Genomic DNA, 19671 nt, shown 5'->3' on the forward strand with positions numbered 1-19671 from the left:
TTTTTGTTGACCTTTGTCCATGGAAGGTCCCTGCAAAATTTCATTGAAATTGGTTCAGGGGTTTTGGAGAAGAAGTCGAAAATGTAAATTGTTTACGGACGGACGACGGACGCGTCGTCGAAGGACGACGGACGACGACGGACAAAAGGCGATCGCAATAGGTCACTTGAGACTTTGTCTCAGGTGACCTAAAAACTATCATTCACAATTACAATAAGATAACATAGATATCAGAAAGCAGGAAGGCATAATCTTCGAAGTGCCTTTTTCCTGGATCATCAAATATGAAATGTATGCCATAAGATCATCTCTGTATGGACCATATCCATCTATAACCTTACCCACTTTCTTCATGTCTCTCCTGCTTTGTCCTAATCACCACCTTACACACTATCTGCATGTCAAGTTGACCATTTCTCTTCCATACAAAACCTTACTGAGATCCCAGTGGGACATGTATGAACCATTAAGTCAATATTGAACTGTTTAGAATAAGGTTGACAATGGGGATTGTCTTCATTTGACTCAACACTCAACAGACAACACAGACAGATCTAGTAAATAGTGCATGCATACTAACACAGACATTTCCCTTAGAAAAAAAGCCACAGACACTTTCAAGGAAATGGAATTAACCTGGCATCTTGGTCTATACAAAAGGTATAGGTGAAACAAATACTGTCACTCTTAGTGAATCATGTACCAGTTTAATCCTCCATATCAGAGATAAAAGGTTTCTTAATAAATGTCATTTATCGATATCTACAGCTTATATTACATATAAACATGTCTGTCTTTGTACACTTGTTTAACTCACGAGATACCAAAGTGTGTATACTTGTTTGTGTGACGTCAAAGTAGCGTTTTAGTTCCCTTTCCATGGAGGATATATATTGTACCTCTTATTTACAGACCCGAACTCCACAGTACATTAAGTTCATGTTGTAATAAACATTGATATATGTATTGCTAGAAGCTATAGAAATCAATAAAAAAAAAAAAAAAACAACTTCAAAAGCGTTTTCTTTACATCAGACTGCGTGTGTGCCTGAACAAGTCTGATCTAGGAAGTATAGGAGAATGAATGGTTTGTAAATATGTCATTCTCAAAGGAGGTCTGCGATATAGCTCTCAATTTAACTGTCTCGGACCAACCAGGATATTATCAAAATGAGTGCTAGAGTCTGCATGGTACCCCATCTGGCAACTAGGTAGACTTGATCAATAAAGGGTATTGGTAGCACCAATAAACTCTCTGCACAATTAAATAGTAGACTTTGTAAAAAAAAATATGAAATACATATACATGTACTCTGAAATGCAGTTAATATTAACTAGAATGTGCAGCAACAGACAAATCAATGATTAAAAAATAAAAAGATCCAAAAATTCACTCGATCTAAAGCATCCATTTAACATTTCTACCATAGCATACTGTACCGAACATGGGTGATATCGGTACAGTTAGATGTCAAAAGGTACACAGAATATTGTCAACTTCAGCAGTTCTCAAAAAAATAAATCATATTTGCTTCTGCAAGTCAGAAAGGTGGCGCCTATAGATTATGAAATATGCAACAGTAGTAGATATATTACGGGTGGTCTGAAGGTTATATAATAACCAATAAAACTATAAAATCGGTCGTGCTCAGTTTTTGATTGACAAATTAAGACACGCTTCATTCATAATACATATTAGAAAGGTAAAACTAGTATCTATATCCGTCACTTCAAACGAATTTGTGACTACCATGTACACAACCTAGTGGTTCATTATTCATACTAATACTGTCTCATTACGGTATAAATGGTACAAGTTTTAGAATTAACTCAACCAAGTGGAACTCATGTCTCCCTCTATAAAATGGCAAGTGTTCAAAGAGCATGAATTAAGATAAGTAAGTGCAACTAAAGCAAACACTTGCATGGCACTGTCATCAGATCCACAAAATGAGAAGAGATTTCCTGAAGAATACCCCCCCAACCCCTCCTCAACCTGTTCTCTCCCCCTCCTTTAGAGATGGTACTGCTACTGAAATCGCATGGCCAAACCAACTTTGTAGATACCATTTTTATTGCAACACATTGACCAGTGTTACTAAGATATCAGTTGATACAATAATTTGTTTGGAGAATAATCAAAAGTGAGCCACCTTATAAAGGTTTTTCTCTCAATGTTACAGAAAATCCTGCAGCTTACTAGAATATCTGACAGGTAGAGTTACAGCTTACCTGATCACACACATGTCTGACACTCACCAACGTCGCTGATCTGTGTGAAGGATAGCTTTTATTAACTGGGGATTTACTCACAAATCCCCAGATAACCCTGTGTGGTAGGGATAATTACAACGCCACGGAATGGTCAATAGTGTCAAGAGTACATCAATACATCTGATCATACATAGGCTACGTCTGGTTACAGACACAGGTAAACTGTTACAGGTAACCTAATTACTAGACTGCAGAGCTTGTGGTAATAACTACTTCTGCTAAACCAGCAATAATCAGAGAGAAAATTAATGATGTCTATTTCTTAATTTGATCATTTCACATCTCTTCCGTCTGTGAAGGAAACTTAAGGCCGAACATTTTCATCACGAACTTGACAACTCATACATTTGTATGTCTATAACATTACAAATTTTGTCTATGGTATAGATGTTGATTATTGTGAAATGATTTTACATATTTAGAATAATTGTATTGCTTGGCTTTTTGTCCTTTAAGTCATGAAATGGTTATTTCAACAATATCAGGAACAAACAAAATCACGACAAACCATATATCATTATGTATTGTGCATAAGGCTTTTGTTTCAAAACAATTCTCAGAAATATTAGATCATTACCAGCTATAGTTAGCTCACCGAAACTTATTGTCTCCAGTACTGATCTGTTCTTAAATAAACTAATCATCAATTTTCAAAACACTTTGAAAAAAAAATCTGCGGCTAAATAACATATTTTGTAAAAGACTATGTATACAAGATTAATGGTACTGAATGGGTGTGTTATACACAGACGAGCTGGCTACTGTTATAACACAAAGGAATAGACTCAGGTTATAATGAGGTTTATTAATAATGGGAAACAGGTAAATGAGATTAGTGTACTGGCCGACAGGATTAGATAACAGGTTCCCGACTGTGCCAGGTCTACAGGGATACTCCAACAGGTCATAGGTCACACTGACACACCATGGCCGCCTTGGAGTGGTGCCTGTAGGGGAGTGTAACTGGTTACTGTACTGGCCGACAGGGTTAGAAAACAGGTTCCCCACCATGCCAGGTCTACAGGGATCCCCCGGATACTCCAACAGGTCATAGGTCACACTGACACACTATAGGTGCTTGTAGGGGAGATAACTCTAAATAATGTTTTATGACTTGATTTGTTACTGTTGTTTTATTTGTGTATACAGATTGTTAAATAATAATACAACAATGGGGCACCTGGTTTTGAAAAAACAACACTTTGACCCCTGAAAAAGTAAGTATATATTAAATACCTTATTGTATACCAAAAAAAATGCCAATTTAAAAATCAATTCTGAAAAAACAATATATAATAGTAAATAAATCTGAGGTTGTTCAACTCACTAACTTCATATTTCAATAAAAATGTTTTTATTTTTCTGGATATTTATGGAAATGCCATATTTGTTAAATTCAGAAATGTTTATGTTATATCAAAACATCTAAAGCAACTAGTATCCTCTTCCGTAGTTTCGATTCTAGGATTGTCTGAAATCCTTCTTGTTATGAGATATCTCTAGGCAAAAGTGGAAAATGAAAAAACTGCTATCAAACAAGATTTTCATTTTTTTAAAAAGATTTTTGTACATGATTTCTTCTATCAAATTAAGAAGCATTTAAAAATGTGGCCAAACTTCTGCCTGAAATGTAGGTAGGTAGGGAAAAAACAACCTCCAGTAATAAAACTGATTAAACCGTAAAACATATAATACACCCATACATCAATTGAAGTGGAAAGTGAATAATTTTTTGCTGTTTTAAATGAACTGAACTGACCTGCTCTACCATTAGCATGCTTTCCGACATTCACAGGTAACTTAACACTATCTACAATCACAGAAACACCGGCCTCAGAGGAACCACTCATAACGATTAGATTTATACAAAAAATGGAGATATTGTTTTCAGAACTAAAATAAAAATAAGATCTAAATGTATATTACCTGAGTTTGACAGCTCCAAGCTAAGCTATGATGTATTGCCAGTCAAAACCTTCTGAAATCCTGATATGGTCACATGACTGCCCACCTGAAGTCCTAATACAACTCAAAGTGTGGTCACATGACCTAGTGTGTCACAGCTCCGCACACGATATTACTACCCAGTACATTGGTGATTATGATGTAATGTTATATAGAAATTATTTTATAATATATTGTGACTGTATATACACACAAATACATGTAGATTTTGTGATAGGTATGGAACAGGCCCGGACAGCAAGGTTATTGTCGTCCTACCTGTACAAGGTAGAACCCCCTCAGACTCTTGATAACCTATCCAGTCAGACCGTTAGTTCATTTGGCGTCACAAACACCAATTGTAACGAGAGAAAAAAAGTCTGTAAAAAATACGGACAAACACCTTTTTTTATCAAAGGAATACAAAGGTATTATTACAACTTGGCTTGTCACCAATTCAAATTATGGCAACTCATCAAAAATTGTGTGATTACATTTGGTCACAGAAATGAGTACTGACTCATTCTGGCTTATATAATCTGTCTCCCAGTCAGGAAATATTAAAGTAACCGTTAAGTTGCAACAAAATGTCCACAAAACCTGGCGTTTTATAACTGCCCATTGTGTATCTTTTCATACCTCTACCTGTAGCCGGCCGCCTCTTATTTAAAATACAAATATTTATGTCATAGCAGGTTATGATACTATATGCCTTTATTCATTTACCCAGACTTCCTGACCACAGACAGCAAATGGTTCACATTGAACAAAAAATTCACATTAATTACTGTACATAATCTATATTTAAAGTAAAATAAATTTTCAATATATTTTAACATTCTGTCCCAAAAAAATCATTACAACATTGAAAATGTTACTTTGAAAGTTTTCCATGCACAAAGCTTAAATTATTTATTTTTATTATTAAACAACATTTGATTTAGCATTCTATCACTATAAACCACTCTGCCACTTCAGAGTACATAGATATAAAATTCATTCAATACAGTATATCAATCAATACAGTTCGAGGTTTATGAAGGCGCTGCCTTACCAGTCCCTACACGACTATAGTCCTATATCACCTGGATAACTTCTCTTACATGTAGATATAAAGGTAAGCATGTAACGTGAGGGTTTAATTGGCTTCTGTTTTGTGGTGGGACTATGATTCCAATGGCATCTTTTTCCCAAAGTGCCATCCAACATTTATATTGCAGCACAGATACTGTAGCACCCACCAGAGACCATTCTATAGTCAACGAGACAAAACACCACCTGGCCAAATCTACCTTTATATGGCTACATTCCAACTAATGCTAAAAAGGTAGGCCTTCATATCAATATCTTTTGAATTTCAGTAATTTGTTTATTTAATTTTTTCTCTTTGCTGATAGTATACATTAATACAGTAGAACTAAAACACATTTTTTTGTAAATCTAACTCAATCCAGATTTTTAACTGTCAACTTAACTTTGTGATCGAGCCAAGAACATCATGTACTGATTGCCATTTAAGAAAACAAATCCTGAACTTAGTTTTTTTTCTTTCACTTGCTAAAAGAAATACCTGTTCTGCCTGACTTGTGTCCATATCCATATCTTCATCATCAAACAATGCTTGGCTCTCCATATCCATATTGTTTCAACGCACCTCTGAGATCACGTTTCACGATCCTCTATTGTATAAAGTCATGTAAATGTCTGTGCCAATCAGCAGTTTTAAATAATGGCACACTTCACCAACGTGTAGGTAAGTTTTGCACGTACCAGCAAAATCAACTTATCAGTGCTGCACTTTTTCCAACAGATGTTTGCTTACCTAGACCGATAAATTACCTTTACATCAAGAGCATAGGTGACCTTCCTGCAAGCAACTTAGTTACCCAATGAGCTGTCACGAAAGATTACCAGAACCTACACGGCAGTTAGGGGACTTATAAAGGATTGTCTTTACGCCACTAATACTATTTAAATGGCTGAGGATCACAATACAGCAGAATAATGAGATTTTTCACACAATACATAATACATTACAAACTAATTGACATCAGTGTGGCGGTGGTTAAAAGCAAAGAAAATTCATTAAAACTGGAACTGGTAATGTTACATGTTTATCACATAAACATTATACCCATTATTATAAACAATCAGAAAAAAGTGTAAGAGTTACGAGGAGCTAGACTTTGACTTTCATACCCATTATTATAAACCATCAGATGTAAGAGTTACCAGGAGCTAGACTTTCATACCCATTGTTATAAACCATCAGAGTTACCAGGACCCAGACTTTTGTACACTTTATCACACGCGAGGGGGAAATGGGTCTAGATGTAATAGGTGTGACACTCGGAAATAAACCCAGGCTGTAGAACAACACATATGGTAACGGGCTATGTGCATGCAGGGTAATTCCTATCTACCTAGCAACCAGCATGTGTTCAATATGAGGTATAGATTATGTAAACCATAGTTGGATTTACTAGTATCAAGTCCATTCCTGCCTTATCAAACAAATTGTATATCAAACTATTCTCAGAATCCAAAACAAATATGTGAAAAAAAAGGTTTAGAGTGAAAGAGATCACCCTTATGACAGCAAACTGCTTTCAAAAAAAAATTAACTTTGAAAAATGTTCTGGAATGAAGGAACAGTAATCTTCAATACAACAGTTATGAAGTAAAAATGTGTTACCTCTGAGTTGTCTGCCCTTGAAATATAGTCACACCATCCAAACAACAGGTCACAGTTCAATTCATTAATTCAAAGAGTTCAGTCATCACTTTCTCCTCACCAAACCATAAAATAATCCATCGTTTTATATACTCTAACTAGAAAGAAACTCTAAAAATACTGTTCATATTACAAATAAAATTGGTGACATTTTCTAATCCATTTGTTACCAGTGCTGTTCTCAGACACAGCCTTTACTATAAATATCTACCAGTACTGGTGTGTCAATGATCCTGTTTTATTACCAAAATGACAATGTCCCTCTGGTCCACTTCCTTGACACAATGCTATCCCCTAGTTATCAAGTACTTATCATATAATTTGTATAGTCCACCATTCATTTCCATTGTATAGTGCAATTTCTTATATCGAGCAATAGGTATTATATCACATATGTATATAAATGAATCATTACTTTAATTAGGCATAAAAATCTGATTCCATTCAAAAGATCAATGCTTCCAAATTGTATTCAATCATTATGTTTTAAATATAATTAAACAGGGACTGAAAGTAGCCTGCATTACTAGGATTTTTTATATTTGTGAGTCAAACATTACTAATTTTTCAACTTTTTTAATTTCTTACCTGAACAAATATACGAGTCCAAGGTGAGTTAACAGCCCCGTACCTACCGAGATCTCCTGATCAGATATCAAACATATAAAAGAAAACCACCCTTGCTTGTTTTGTCAGATAATTGGATAGCTATTTCTTATGGTGCCGTAACACTTACATTTTTCAGGTATTGTATATTTGATACTTTGCCAAATAAATATTTTAACAATAGAATTTTGTAGTGAAATTGCATTGCCTTAACACCACCTTATTGTATAACAAACAAAACGCTAATATCTCTACTGTAATTAACATTCCTTTATAATCTAATTTTGAAAAAAGAATGGATTTCAGCTTGTGATTTACGGCCAATTAAAAAAATTACAGCGATTGTATGTGTTTTACTTTCAATCACTCTGATATGCCATAACTGACGACTTAAACTTACCACAGGGTATAGATACATGAAGACTTTCTAGAGGTAGAATCGCAATATTTCTCTTGCATTTTTCGTTAATATATATCAGTATATTTCCCTAAATCTTGTCTTTTCCTCAAATATAATTAAATCACTGCAGAAAACAGCTTGAGCAATAGCATTTTACAATATTGTTTTGCCAAAATGATTCTGTCATTAAGTACTGTTTTAGACAATTTTAAGTTCTGTCATTTTGTTTTCCACCATGAAAAACTAAATGATTGCCAAGTAATTATTAGTTTCGTGACATTGGCCCTGTCTACTTACATCATCAAGTACTAAAGGTCAAATCCATTTAAGGAGACAAGTTAGCACAAAGGAAAGACCTTCAAAATGATTTTTATTATACCATGTGATGCCTTGTGTATTTTCGTTCTTATTAAGGATCCCTGTCCCATTGAACTGTAGTTTTCCCCATAAACAGTGTAACCTCCCCTTAACTTCTGTTTGGATATAACTATCACACCTTTTGGCCGGGACACTTCTGTTGACCATTGTAGGTAGCTCAGTCGGTTAGAGGGATAGTATATCAATCTGAAGTCCAGGGTTCGAATCCCAGATTATCCCCGCTAAATGTTTACATTCAGACAACTATTATTTACTATATTTTGTTTCTTTCATCTTCATTATTTTTCATATGAAAGTCCTGCAAGGTAGGGTTTTCTTTTCATAATAAAAGATTTATCAAAGCTGGAGTCATGCTCAAAAACACAGTTTCCATTACATTTTTATGCAGTTGTACGGGGATCCTTAAGTGGAAAGCTTGGACAACAGGAGACAAAACCGTTCAAACTAATCAAATTTCATTAATTAATTGCTAATTCTGAAATACAACAAACCAGCTTTATTCTTTATTATTGCATTGAGACACTTCAATTAATGACAAACCCAGTTACCTCCCCTATAAACTGTGTTGTGGACATTCCAGTACATATATATGTATATGTCAATAGACTGTTTGCACAAATATAATTCTACTTAGGGGTAGTTACCCTCTGAACATCAAGAAATAAACCAAATATTTTCAAACAGACATCTTAAAAAATTATTGTTCTCATCTTTTAGTACCAGAGCTTTGATATACAAAGCTCAACAGAACAGTACTGCACCTAACTAATAACCGCCCCTACCTATGACTGGAAATGTACAGAAAATATAACGACAATCAAAGTCCACAAACATGCTTTAAAGCTGTTTTCTTTTGCCTGCATAATACTAACTAATTATTTGTGTATTCCAGGGATTGTTTGCTACAAAACAATGATGACAATTAAAAATTTCCAGTAAATATAGATATTTTTGACAAGGCCGAGATGTAACGACCTAGATAGGAATGACAAGTTGTATTGGTGCTGTATTTTTGTGTAACTAGATCCCCCCCAAAGGTCATTTAAACCCCCAGCTGTCACACACTGCCTTGTGGGGCATGTACTGTCATAACTCCGATAATAAATATTGAACAGGTGTATAGTTCGATACCCTGAATACACATTGTATTGGCAACACAATGGATAGTCAATCCAGTAACTTTTTGACATTTTCAATGTTGCAATGTTGCAAAATTCTGCTACGGGCCATTTTAACACTTGTATTGTGCAGTAATGGTGAATACAACCAGTAACCAAATCCACTAATTCAAAGCTGACTGGTAGGAGTTGACCCAGAGTCTGAGATGAATGTCAACGAAAATCAAAAAATCAAGACAGGGTAATTATTTTGAAAGAGGCAGGACTTCAGCAGGAACTGTTCTTCACTGTAAACTATGTTGTAACAGCTAAGGAATTTTTGAGGGGAAAATACTGCCTTACTGGTAAGCTAGCTTTTCCAGTGATGCGGTATAACCTGTGGACCCGCTCACTAGTTCAGCAACGTCGGGCCTGGTCAGAAGTTGGATGGGTGACCGCCCGCACGTTACAAAAGACTCTTTTGACCAGTGACGAAGAGGTCAGTATAGTCACAAAACAGTGCATCATATCACTTAGTTCATCTTCTATAGTGCCGCAGAACTGGACTTGGTCAATCGGCAGCGACCAGGTGTCTCAAATGATTAGAGCCTCTAACAAGAGTTTGATTGGTCCTAGGCTCAAATGCTAGTCTTGCCATGCATTTTTCTCTCCCATTACATTTGGGCCTCAATGAAATATACCCTAGGTAGGTGTTATAGGGTCTCATGTAGTAATGTAGTAATGAACTAGCATTTCCAATATGTGTTTCAAGTTGTATCAAGCTATCTAAAATTATTGTTACAATTATGACACTTGCACATGTACCAAGGGGGTTTCAGTTGTCGAAAAGCCTTACCAAGAAATGAAATAGTATCACACATATATGTCTTATAGCCTACACTCAACAAATACCTGTCAAATGTATTAAGGGGGATGTAAATTATTTTGAGAAACATATATTTCAACTTGAAGATTACTTTTGAAATGGTTCATTAACATACGGTAATAGCATTTTAGTGGCAATTTTTAACCTCGCTACCCCATAATTCAACCCGCCCAATATAGAACAGTTTGATAGCCAATAAATAACAGCCAATTTATCAGTTCTGCACACACCAGCCATTTAAACTCACTAACAACAACCTTAATGAATTCCCGGTCACATATTTTCACAACCATGACATTGATTAAAGAACAGTTTTATCAATTACTTTTAAAACACAGATTAATATAGTGGCCATTACAGTCTATGGGCCTCATGTTCCTATTGTGGTGGGGAATTTCTATAGTAGTGTAGAGTAATAAGCTTGAGTATAGTAACCCCGAGGCTGGTCTAGTACCAGTACATTGACAAAGTCACCATACATACACTGTACAGGTCCTCAGCATTCTTTAGTACTGTATCACAGATAGACCAACTTATATCACTCTCACTTTGAGTCCTCCTAAAACCTAAAGCTTGTGCTCAAATTTTCATGCTAAGCAGGGCCCATATTCATGACACCGTTCTCATGCTCAAGCATAGATTTAGTGCTCAAACCATCTTTCTTGTAACTCACTTAAACCATGGCAAATGATCAAAGAATCAAATGTCAACATTTAAAACAGTATTCGGCTTTAGATCTCTTCAAATATTTTTCCATATCATTGACAAAATAAGATTTTATTGTTAATTTATAAAAAGAAAAAGAAATCAGGATTGAGTGCAAAATCCTTGCTTGAGCAGGAAAATAGTTTCATGAATACGGATCTAGGACTTTAATTTGACTCCTGAAACTACGACTGGGTTTAAAAGAACTTGCTATTTCACATGTTTTGACTGCCCATGTTTCAACTTCAAGGTGATTTAGCCCTGCTGTTTAATGTATCCGCTACTAAGCTAGACCTCAGTCTGGGGCAGTCCCATAGTGTTGGTGATGAGAAAGGAGTATTACCTCTATAGTAAAAAGTTACATAGGAACACAAAACTTTGTGTAACCTTACTGTGTCCATGACAACTTTTTCTTAACAGCTTGTTGGACTTCTTTCTTTCCTTTTTGTACTATATATACATTTCGTACTATAAGCATGAGGTCATAGGTTGAACCTAGCTGGTGACACTTACTACTGTGGTTGTGTCTTTAAACAAGATATTTAATCGTCATTGTTCCAACCTACCCAGCTACACAAATATGTGTTAGCATGCTGGGAAGTAACCTGAACAAGACTGGGGCCCTTTAATGACTTTCTGTCACCTTAGACCATGAAAACAAGGTTTAGCTCTGGTTCATAGGCCATAACTAAGGCTTGAACAGACCTGCACCATAGTGATCACCATCATACTTCCTGATGAAAATTAATTTGTAATGGACTGAATCTTTTTTACTTGCTTCATTTATAACTTCCCTAACTATACATGCATGACTATGGCAAATCTGTGATAAAGCCATTAGTAAACTTAGGAACAAACAATAACAAACTTCATGATTTATCATACTGATCAAAGTTTGAACAATCCATTTCCTGCATGCACAGATGCAATGCAACCTCCGACTATCAGTGTTAACAGTTGATTAGCTTCTCAGCCTTATAGATACGGCCAAGAGTTAAACATACTAGGTACAAATTGTATATAAGTCCCCCCTACAGTGCAACAGCCATTTCTGTGACAATATCATAAATATGGCATCAGAGGTTTGTCCGTAATGTACATTACATTTCCATATGAGTGTAATACCCGATAAATGGGGCCATATTGGGCCTCTATGGTACATTATACCACACAAACCTACAGGGCGGGGGATCTCTCCACTTAAATGACCGGGGCATTGAAGTTCAACACCATAACTAACGTAGGTACACATCTTATGAGAGATTTTACAAGTCTTCAAAGCCTGGTGAGTTTTCATGCTACGCTGTATTTTGTATCGCAAATGAAACTTTTAAAATTTTATAAAACTTTATGTAAAATATTATACACAAGATTAATACTTCTAAACGACAATGTCATCTAATATAAACTGCTTTTGATATTTCTTGCTGGAATAACAAGTAATAAATCTTTTTATGAAGTTGACAGTATGAAGACAATTTGTGTCTGTATGTGTACATGTATATGACTCAGGAAGAACACCGAATCATAAATGGCCCATGTTCTCTATAACAAGGTAATAAAATCCACAGATCAACATGGAGGACACAGCCAATTTCACAGTCTACCATATAGCTAAACAACACTAAGAGGAGAGGAACTTCTACCATACAGCTAAACAACACTAAGAGGAGAGGAACTTCTCCCATATAGCTAAACAACCCTAAGAGGAGAGGAACTTCTACCATATAGCTAAACGACACTAAGAGGAGAGGAACTTCTACCATACAGCTAAACAACACTAAGAGGAGAGGAACTTCTACCATACAGCTAAACAACACTAAGAGGAGAGGAACTTCTACCATATAGCTAAACAACACTAAGAGAAGAAGAACTTCTACCATTTAGCCACACAACGCTCACAGAAGAGAACTTCGACCATTTAGCCACACAACACACTTAAGAGAAAAACAGCTTCCGCAGCACTATTGCTAAATTCAATTTCGTTTAGCGAATTTTCTTTTCTTGAAAAGGTATTCTTCTAAAGAAAACTGTTCAAAGCTATCTCTCTAAACACCTATGTATTCATTTAACATATAACTTGAAAGGAGATCAAGCGGATAGTTAATTTCCCAAAGGGCCATCGAGGACGAACACTGATCTGGATATAGGTCAGACACAAGCAGGCCCCCTTAAGCCAGCAGTTTCACCTTTACCTAAAGGAGTTTTCTGACCACAGCTGACAGGATCAGACTGTTATTGTTAAATCAATTTATATGACGATCCAAAACACAAGCCAGTGTTCAAACATATCTGAGCACACAAGAAGAAAAGTAGAAAAATGCATTAGATAATCCAACACTTATAAAGCATAATAAAGGTGTTGAGCATCTTTTATTTTTTATTAAGAAGAAAAGAAGAACAAATTGGGAACATCTAAAGAAATTTCCCATTTAAGGATTTTATTTTTGTATTCAACATTTTAATAACCTGACCCACCATAAAAGCACACACACCAGATGTTTGAGCAGAAAAAACATGGTTTATCAAAAATTTTACTACTTGGTCTAGGAAACCACTTACCTTATTTTCGTGATAATGTCAACATCACCCTCTTTTCAGTCAAGGCATAGTACTTCAGCAAAGTAATGTATATACATTATAATATAAAGGTATTGCATTTAGGAGTATGTATACATCACTCACCTTTTCACTCATGGCATTGTACTTAATGCCAAGCTCATCTCTCTCTGCCCGACTTGCTGCCAGTAGGTCCTCCACACGGTTGAGTTCTGAGGCCAGGAGTTGATTCTCCTCCTGAACCTGGTTAAGACTCGCTGACGAAGCCATCCTGCCAGGACTAGGATCGTCAGAGGTCAAGTTCTTAGTGATTATCTCCCTTATGCGGGCCGGTATCTTGGAAGGGTTGCTGTCCTCCCCTCTTACAGTGTAGTCCTCACTGTCCCTCAGCACGGAGTCTTCTAGTTTCTGAAACACACCAACATCCCATATCATTATTATAGGGCAAGGCTGTAAGCTTCTTTTTGTATTTTAAGTAAGTAATTATTACTAGAAGACAGATTTGGAGCATAAATTTAAACAAACATTGGGACAAGAAAAAGCAAGGTATGGAATATATATATAAGCATATTCAATGCTGCATTTGCCCACAACATTTGCAAAAAATGGAATTTTATGGTAACTGCAAGGTTCAGCTTCCTAATCCTTGCAATTGTGTTTATTAGGAACACAACTAGCTTACAGACGTATATAACATACTCCTATTGAATGACTTGTACATCTGTAACCGTACGAGGAGGAATGTTCCTCAGCGGTTTAGAAATCGTCTCCCTTGGTCATTAACCTTACAGAAATGCCCTACAACTACTCAAGTTTAGTTAGACATTCTGGAATATCAACTTGTATGTTACAGCTTTAATCAATGGTACAGATCTATACTCTGAAGTATTCGCAAACTTTCCATCTTTGTCCTGCAAAGGGTTTAGCCAATTAACAAATCAATGCTCATGATATTTTGCAAAAAAAAAATCAATTTTGGTTCAGAAAAGGAATACAAATTTCATAATACCTGTAATATGCCAACAGGTATTTCTTAGTGATCCATATTCTAAACTGAATGTATTAAAGTAAAATTTCCAATAAAGGAATTACCTAAGCATTAAACATTATACTTCATGTTACGTTTAAAACGTCATTCAGCAACCTTATAGCAACCAGGCCAAATTTCCTTTTGACCTAATTATTATACTGTAGGTAAACTGTTTCCCCACCGTTCACAGATGGATTCTACCGTCTATTAAACAGGATCATACCACTGAGGTTTATAGGGATAAATCAGAGGACCACATCGTTAATATTGACTAATTAAAATTAGTAGGAGCACTTTACATTACAACTCATCAGGTTTCTGTGTACAACTTCCGGCAAACACAATTGCTCAATGGGTCGGTCAATAGCTTGGATGAAATACTGCTCACTTAGCAATTCTGTCCCTACAACGTTGGATCAGCACTATTTACCACGGTCAATAATTTAGTTTGTAACTTCACTACAGCAGGAAATTTGACTTAGTGTATACAAACATTTTCTCCACCACCTAGAGGCCACATTTTGTTTATTCACTAATGATAGACCATTTAAAATGAATTTTCTTATCCAATTGAATGTTGCAGCTTTACATATAACCTCTGAATTCTGTATACAATTAGTAGGCAGATTCATTTAGAATACACAGTATAGCCGAGGGAAATACAGACCCACATGATATGTACTATCTTAACCTGTACAGTAATACATAGCTATGTTCATGCACAGAGCTAATGGAAGAACGCTAGAAACTGGACAAGAATCATTACCACCATTATATTGTCCTAGGTGATAATACAGGTACATTCAATTGCCGTGAACCATTATCAGACATTTACTGAAGAGCTGTGCCTTCTTGATATGTAGGTTCCAGTAGTATTGTTGACAATATTTGGTACTATTGTCTACTGTATACAGGAATCATAACCTTGCTTTACAGTGTAAATTTTCACCTTACATTGCAATTTTATAAAAGAAATATTACGAAGTCAAGAGGATTTTTTTGTCTCATTTTGGGAAGAAAATACACCATTTGGAAAGGAAACTTTCAGGAGTAAACTGCAAATTTTGGGAATAATGCATAAATAAGAAATAGTTTCAATTAGGAATGGAGCCGAATGGAGCCAATTATCCTCCCCAAAAAAGTCCCAAGAAAAAGCCCTAGGAGTATATGGATTGTACGTGTACAAGCACTGGGTGTTAACTCATTCACCCCTGAAACTTCGTAATGAACTATTCCAACCATTGAGTTGGAAGAGTTCAAATGTGTCTTCAGGTGTGAATGAGTTAATACTGTTGATCTATACATGTATACCTGTGTAACTGGAAATGAAATAGAAATGATCACCAGTTTATTTCCAGTGTTTCCATGGTTACGTGAAATGTAAAAGAAAAGGACTCATTATCTAATTACTGGGCTATGGTATATGTATATCCTTCAGAACTAGAATTGTATAAAGAAAATGGCTTTTACCAATTAAAATATATCCTTGGTAACTGCAATATATTGCGAAATAAAGGGTATCACCTTGTTACAGACAATACGTAACCTTGGTTACTCGAGTTGTATAGAAAATGAAACGGGATTGTTAACAGGTAAAGTTCATATATCATTAATTAATAAAAATTGAGCAAAATGGGGATGGGCACCCAATTTTTAGAATGGGTCTATTGATTGTAAATATGGGACAGGTTGGAACTTGTGACCATACATTCCCTGAAATAGAAATTCAATAAATTTTTAATAATTTAAATCTGTGTTAAATCAAAAATGTGTTGAAATATATGTAGAATAAAACTGACACCATAGAAATATAAACACATTTACCCCTAAAGACACATTTGAACTCTTCCAATTCAAAGGTTGGAATAGTTCATTATGAAATTTCAGGGGTGAATGAGTTAAGAGAAGGTTTTACATACAATGTACATGTGTATTTGTGTTCAGTCATATATCAAGACAACCCTTACTATAACATGACTGAAGAATGTTTCATAAAAAAAAACATAAAAAATATTGTAGTATTTAAATGAGGAATATCAAACTTAAAAAAAGATTTGTCAAGAATTTTAAAACTTGTACATAAATCTAAACCGTGATAAATGAATGAGTACAAAATGTTTTTTAAAATAAAGTCCTGGTATTGAATAGATACAAGAGTCTTTATAATGTCGTTTAATGATTTGAAAAATCAATAACATCTCACTTCAATAGTCAATAATCTGGGATAAATGTACTAGATATAAGGCTTTTATTGATTATTCGTACAATTTCCGCCTGTATGAGCGAGGATGTTAAATTTCCCGTAATACAAGGTGACCTGACACCCACCATGTAATGACATATAACCAGGCTTTCACAACTGATGTTGTAATGATATCTAGTGTATCAAAAATATATCAAATGAGGATGACAGAAATTGGATAAAAATAATAGAAGATAAATCATGATAAAAATGTTGGATCAAACATTTACAATACACTGATGTTAAATTAAAACGAGCTTTTAATTGAGAAGGAAATCAATAGCTGATCATCACTTTGGATACGTGTCAAAGCTTGTAGGCCAGAGCTACCTATGTGTGTATGATATTCGTAAATGAATGAACATTTTCAATATTAAATACCTAAATTCACTGTTTTATTAACTTGAGAAGGCAATAAAGTTCATATGAGTACATAGGTATACCCTAAACAGATTGAAAACTGACTCTTAGACAATGTAGCATCACCACGTCACTGTTTAAATACCTTGAATGACAGGCCCATAAATTTAACATTAAACGACTTGTGTAAGGTGATATTATATTCAACAACCAATTCAACAATTCCTAATTTTGGGGTCAAAAAGTCACTTCCTTCGCTCAAAATTGATATGTAAAAGTATGCAATGTTTATTAAACTATCTACATATATATAACACTAAATCTGAAAATCTTTTACAACTTTCAAGGCCATAGATTCAAAGGGATAAACTGAAGGTCAAGTTTTGGTATACACAGTACCGTTGCTGTGATTTGGTTTGTGATGATCGTGAGCTGAGTTTAATTATGATGTAGTTGACACAAAGACACAGAGTAAGTCAAACCTACACAGTTTATGAATAATGAAGTTTTACTCTAACAACTTCAAAGTAAAAACATGGATTTTTCCTTTTAGAATTCACAATGCTATCATACAATCAGTTGAATTTGTACTTTAAAGTGAACAGGTACATGGTGCCAGGTACACAGTTTTCACTATAAAACCTCTGAGAATGAATGTAGTATATAGAAACGTGGTAGAGGGGTAACATAGGCAGTATTTTAATGTTGTAAAACTTTAATTATAGTCCTGGACCAAGTATGTATACCTTCATACACCCCATAGCCATCCCATAGTAAAGTGAGACACACATAGCAGGTCCACATGAGTCTTGACTTGTCCCTATAGGAGTGACTGTCTTCCAACACTATTTACCTATATTCCAGTATTGACATTTGCCACAAGGTTGTATACACAGGTAACATAAGCCATAGCAATCACAAAAGAATTTGTAAAATGAAACTCCAGAAAACTTTTAAAACAGGATCCGGACTACAGTATAAAATTTGGAGTCAACTTTACCGTCGATGGTAGTTTGTTGTGAATTACAAATAAAATCTAGAAATGAAAATCTAGATTATTCGAGACCAGAAAGTATTATCACAACCTCCAAAGTATTCTCCTGATAATGATCTAATAATTAAACAACCATGAAATAGTATACCGAGTAACATATACTATAAAGATTGCTTTATTTTTGCATTAATTCATGAGAAGTACTCATTTGCAAATTAAATCGTCTATGAAATATCAATTTCCATTGATCAGTAGAAGTACAATGAACTATCAATGTCGAAACAGTATACTCTCAATCACAAATTTTACAAACATTGTAAATAGCTTAGTTCGTGAAGTAAAGTACAAACAAAAAATTAAGTGATGCATTTACTGAGCACTATATATATATTGATAAGATCTTTTTTAAGTTTGTTAAGTATTTTGCAGAGTAGTAAATTGACAAGGTAATAATTTTGACAAAAAAGTTTTCCGCTAATTGGCTGTTTAAAAAGGTGATATAAGTACATGTAAAATAAATAAGTATAAATATATATATATGCAGATTGAAGTAATTGTTAACCTTTTCACACAAAAGCGATTTTTTTTAAATCAGGACTGTAATGTAATCAAATAGCCTTTGACATTCTCAAGCATCAAGATTTTTTAAAACAATTTAACTACATAGGACAATATTGGTAGGAACAAAATCGTTTCTCAAACTTGATGAACTTTACTGTGCATAGGACATACATTTTTGTGATCCATTCTGTATCAAAAAACACATTTCAAAACAAGAACCCTTTATTACAATTCACCAGACTAAAAAAATATTTTGAAACTATGCATGATGTACTTCAAAATACATAAAACATTTATGTGATTAAAATCATTCTACAAATGAGATATTTTAACAATATTGATCTTTGTTAAAGGTTAATATAATCTTTATGTACACCTGCTTGTTAATTAAATCTTTTTTTTTTTCAAAGACATTATCATGTAATGTCATAATTAAACAATTGAATAAGCTTGTATTGGCAACCAATAAATTGCTGGTTTTTTTCATTACAGGTGGTGAAATACTCTTTGGTCACAATTCTTATCAATTTATGAAGTAGTTATAAATATGCCGAACAAATTCTAAGGATTCTAAATGACGAAGTTTATCACAGTGTAGCAGGGGATCCCAAACAATTAACCAATTAATCTTCGGTCAAATGGGTACATGATAATCATATACCAATATGGCTACAGAAATTCTTGATGTTTACACAATTGTCATGTTATGTAGCGATTAACATTACTTGTTACCAACAACTACTGTATAGAATATGACACATTTACATAACATAATTAAGGTGTAACTGTAATTCTTGAATTCAAAATAAAGAAATTACTCCGAAATTACATCCATCTACATTTTCTGGGGGGGGATTAGCTAGCTGGTCAATAGTTCCCCCCCCCCCCCCCCCCCCCCCCC

At 34.7% G+C, this 19671-nt stretch overlaps 1 protein-coding gene across 7 annotated transcripts in view; it reads right to left on the minus strand.

Moving 5' to 3' along the window:
* Positions 1 to 19671, minus strand: part of LOC110455279 (rootletin-like) — a 128856-nt gene that overhangs the window by 63291 nt on the left and 45894 nt on the right. For 6 of the 7 annotated variants that reach the window (XM_021505305.1, XM_021505304.1, XM_021505303.1 and 3 more), the window contains exon 2: positions 13710 to 13991. In XM_021505305.1, the coding sequence (XP_021360980.1) occupies positions 13710 to 13991 (282 nt within the window). Of the gene's footprint in view, positions 1 to 5788; positions 6087 to 13709; positions 13992 to 19671 lie in introns of those variants that run through there. The other variant, XM_021505309.1, reaches the window with a different exon arrangement.

The sequence above is a fragment of the Mizuhopecten yessoensis genome, unplaced genomic scaffold, assembly GCF_002113885.1.
Source record: "Mizuhopecten yessoensis strain PY_sf001 unplaced genomic scaffold, ASM211388v2 scaffold8195, whole genome shotgun sequence".
Classification (NCBI taxonomy): Eukaryota; Metazoa; Mollusca; class Bivalvia; order Pectinida; family Pectinidae; genus Mizuhopecten; species Mizuhopecten yessoensis.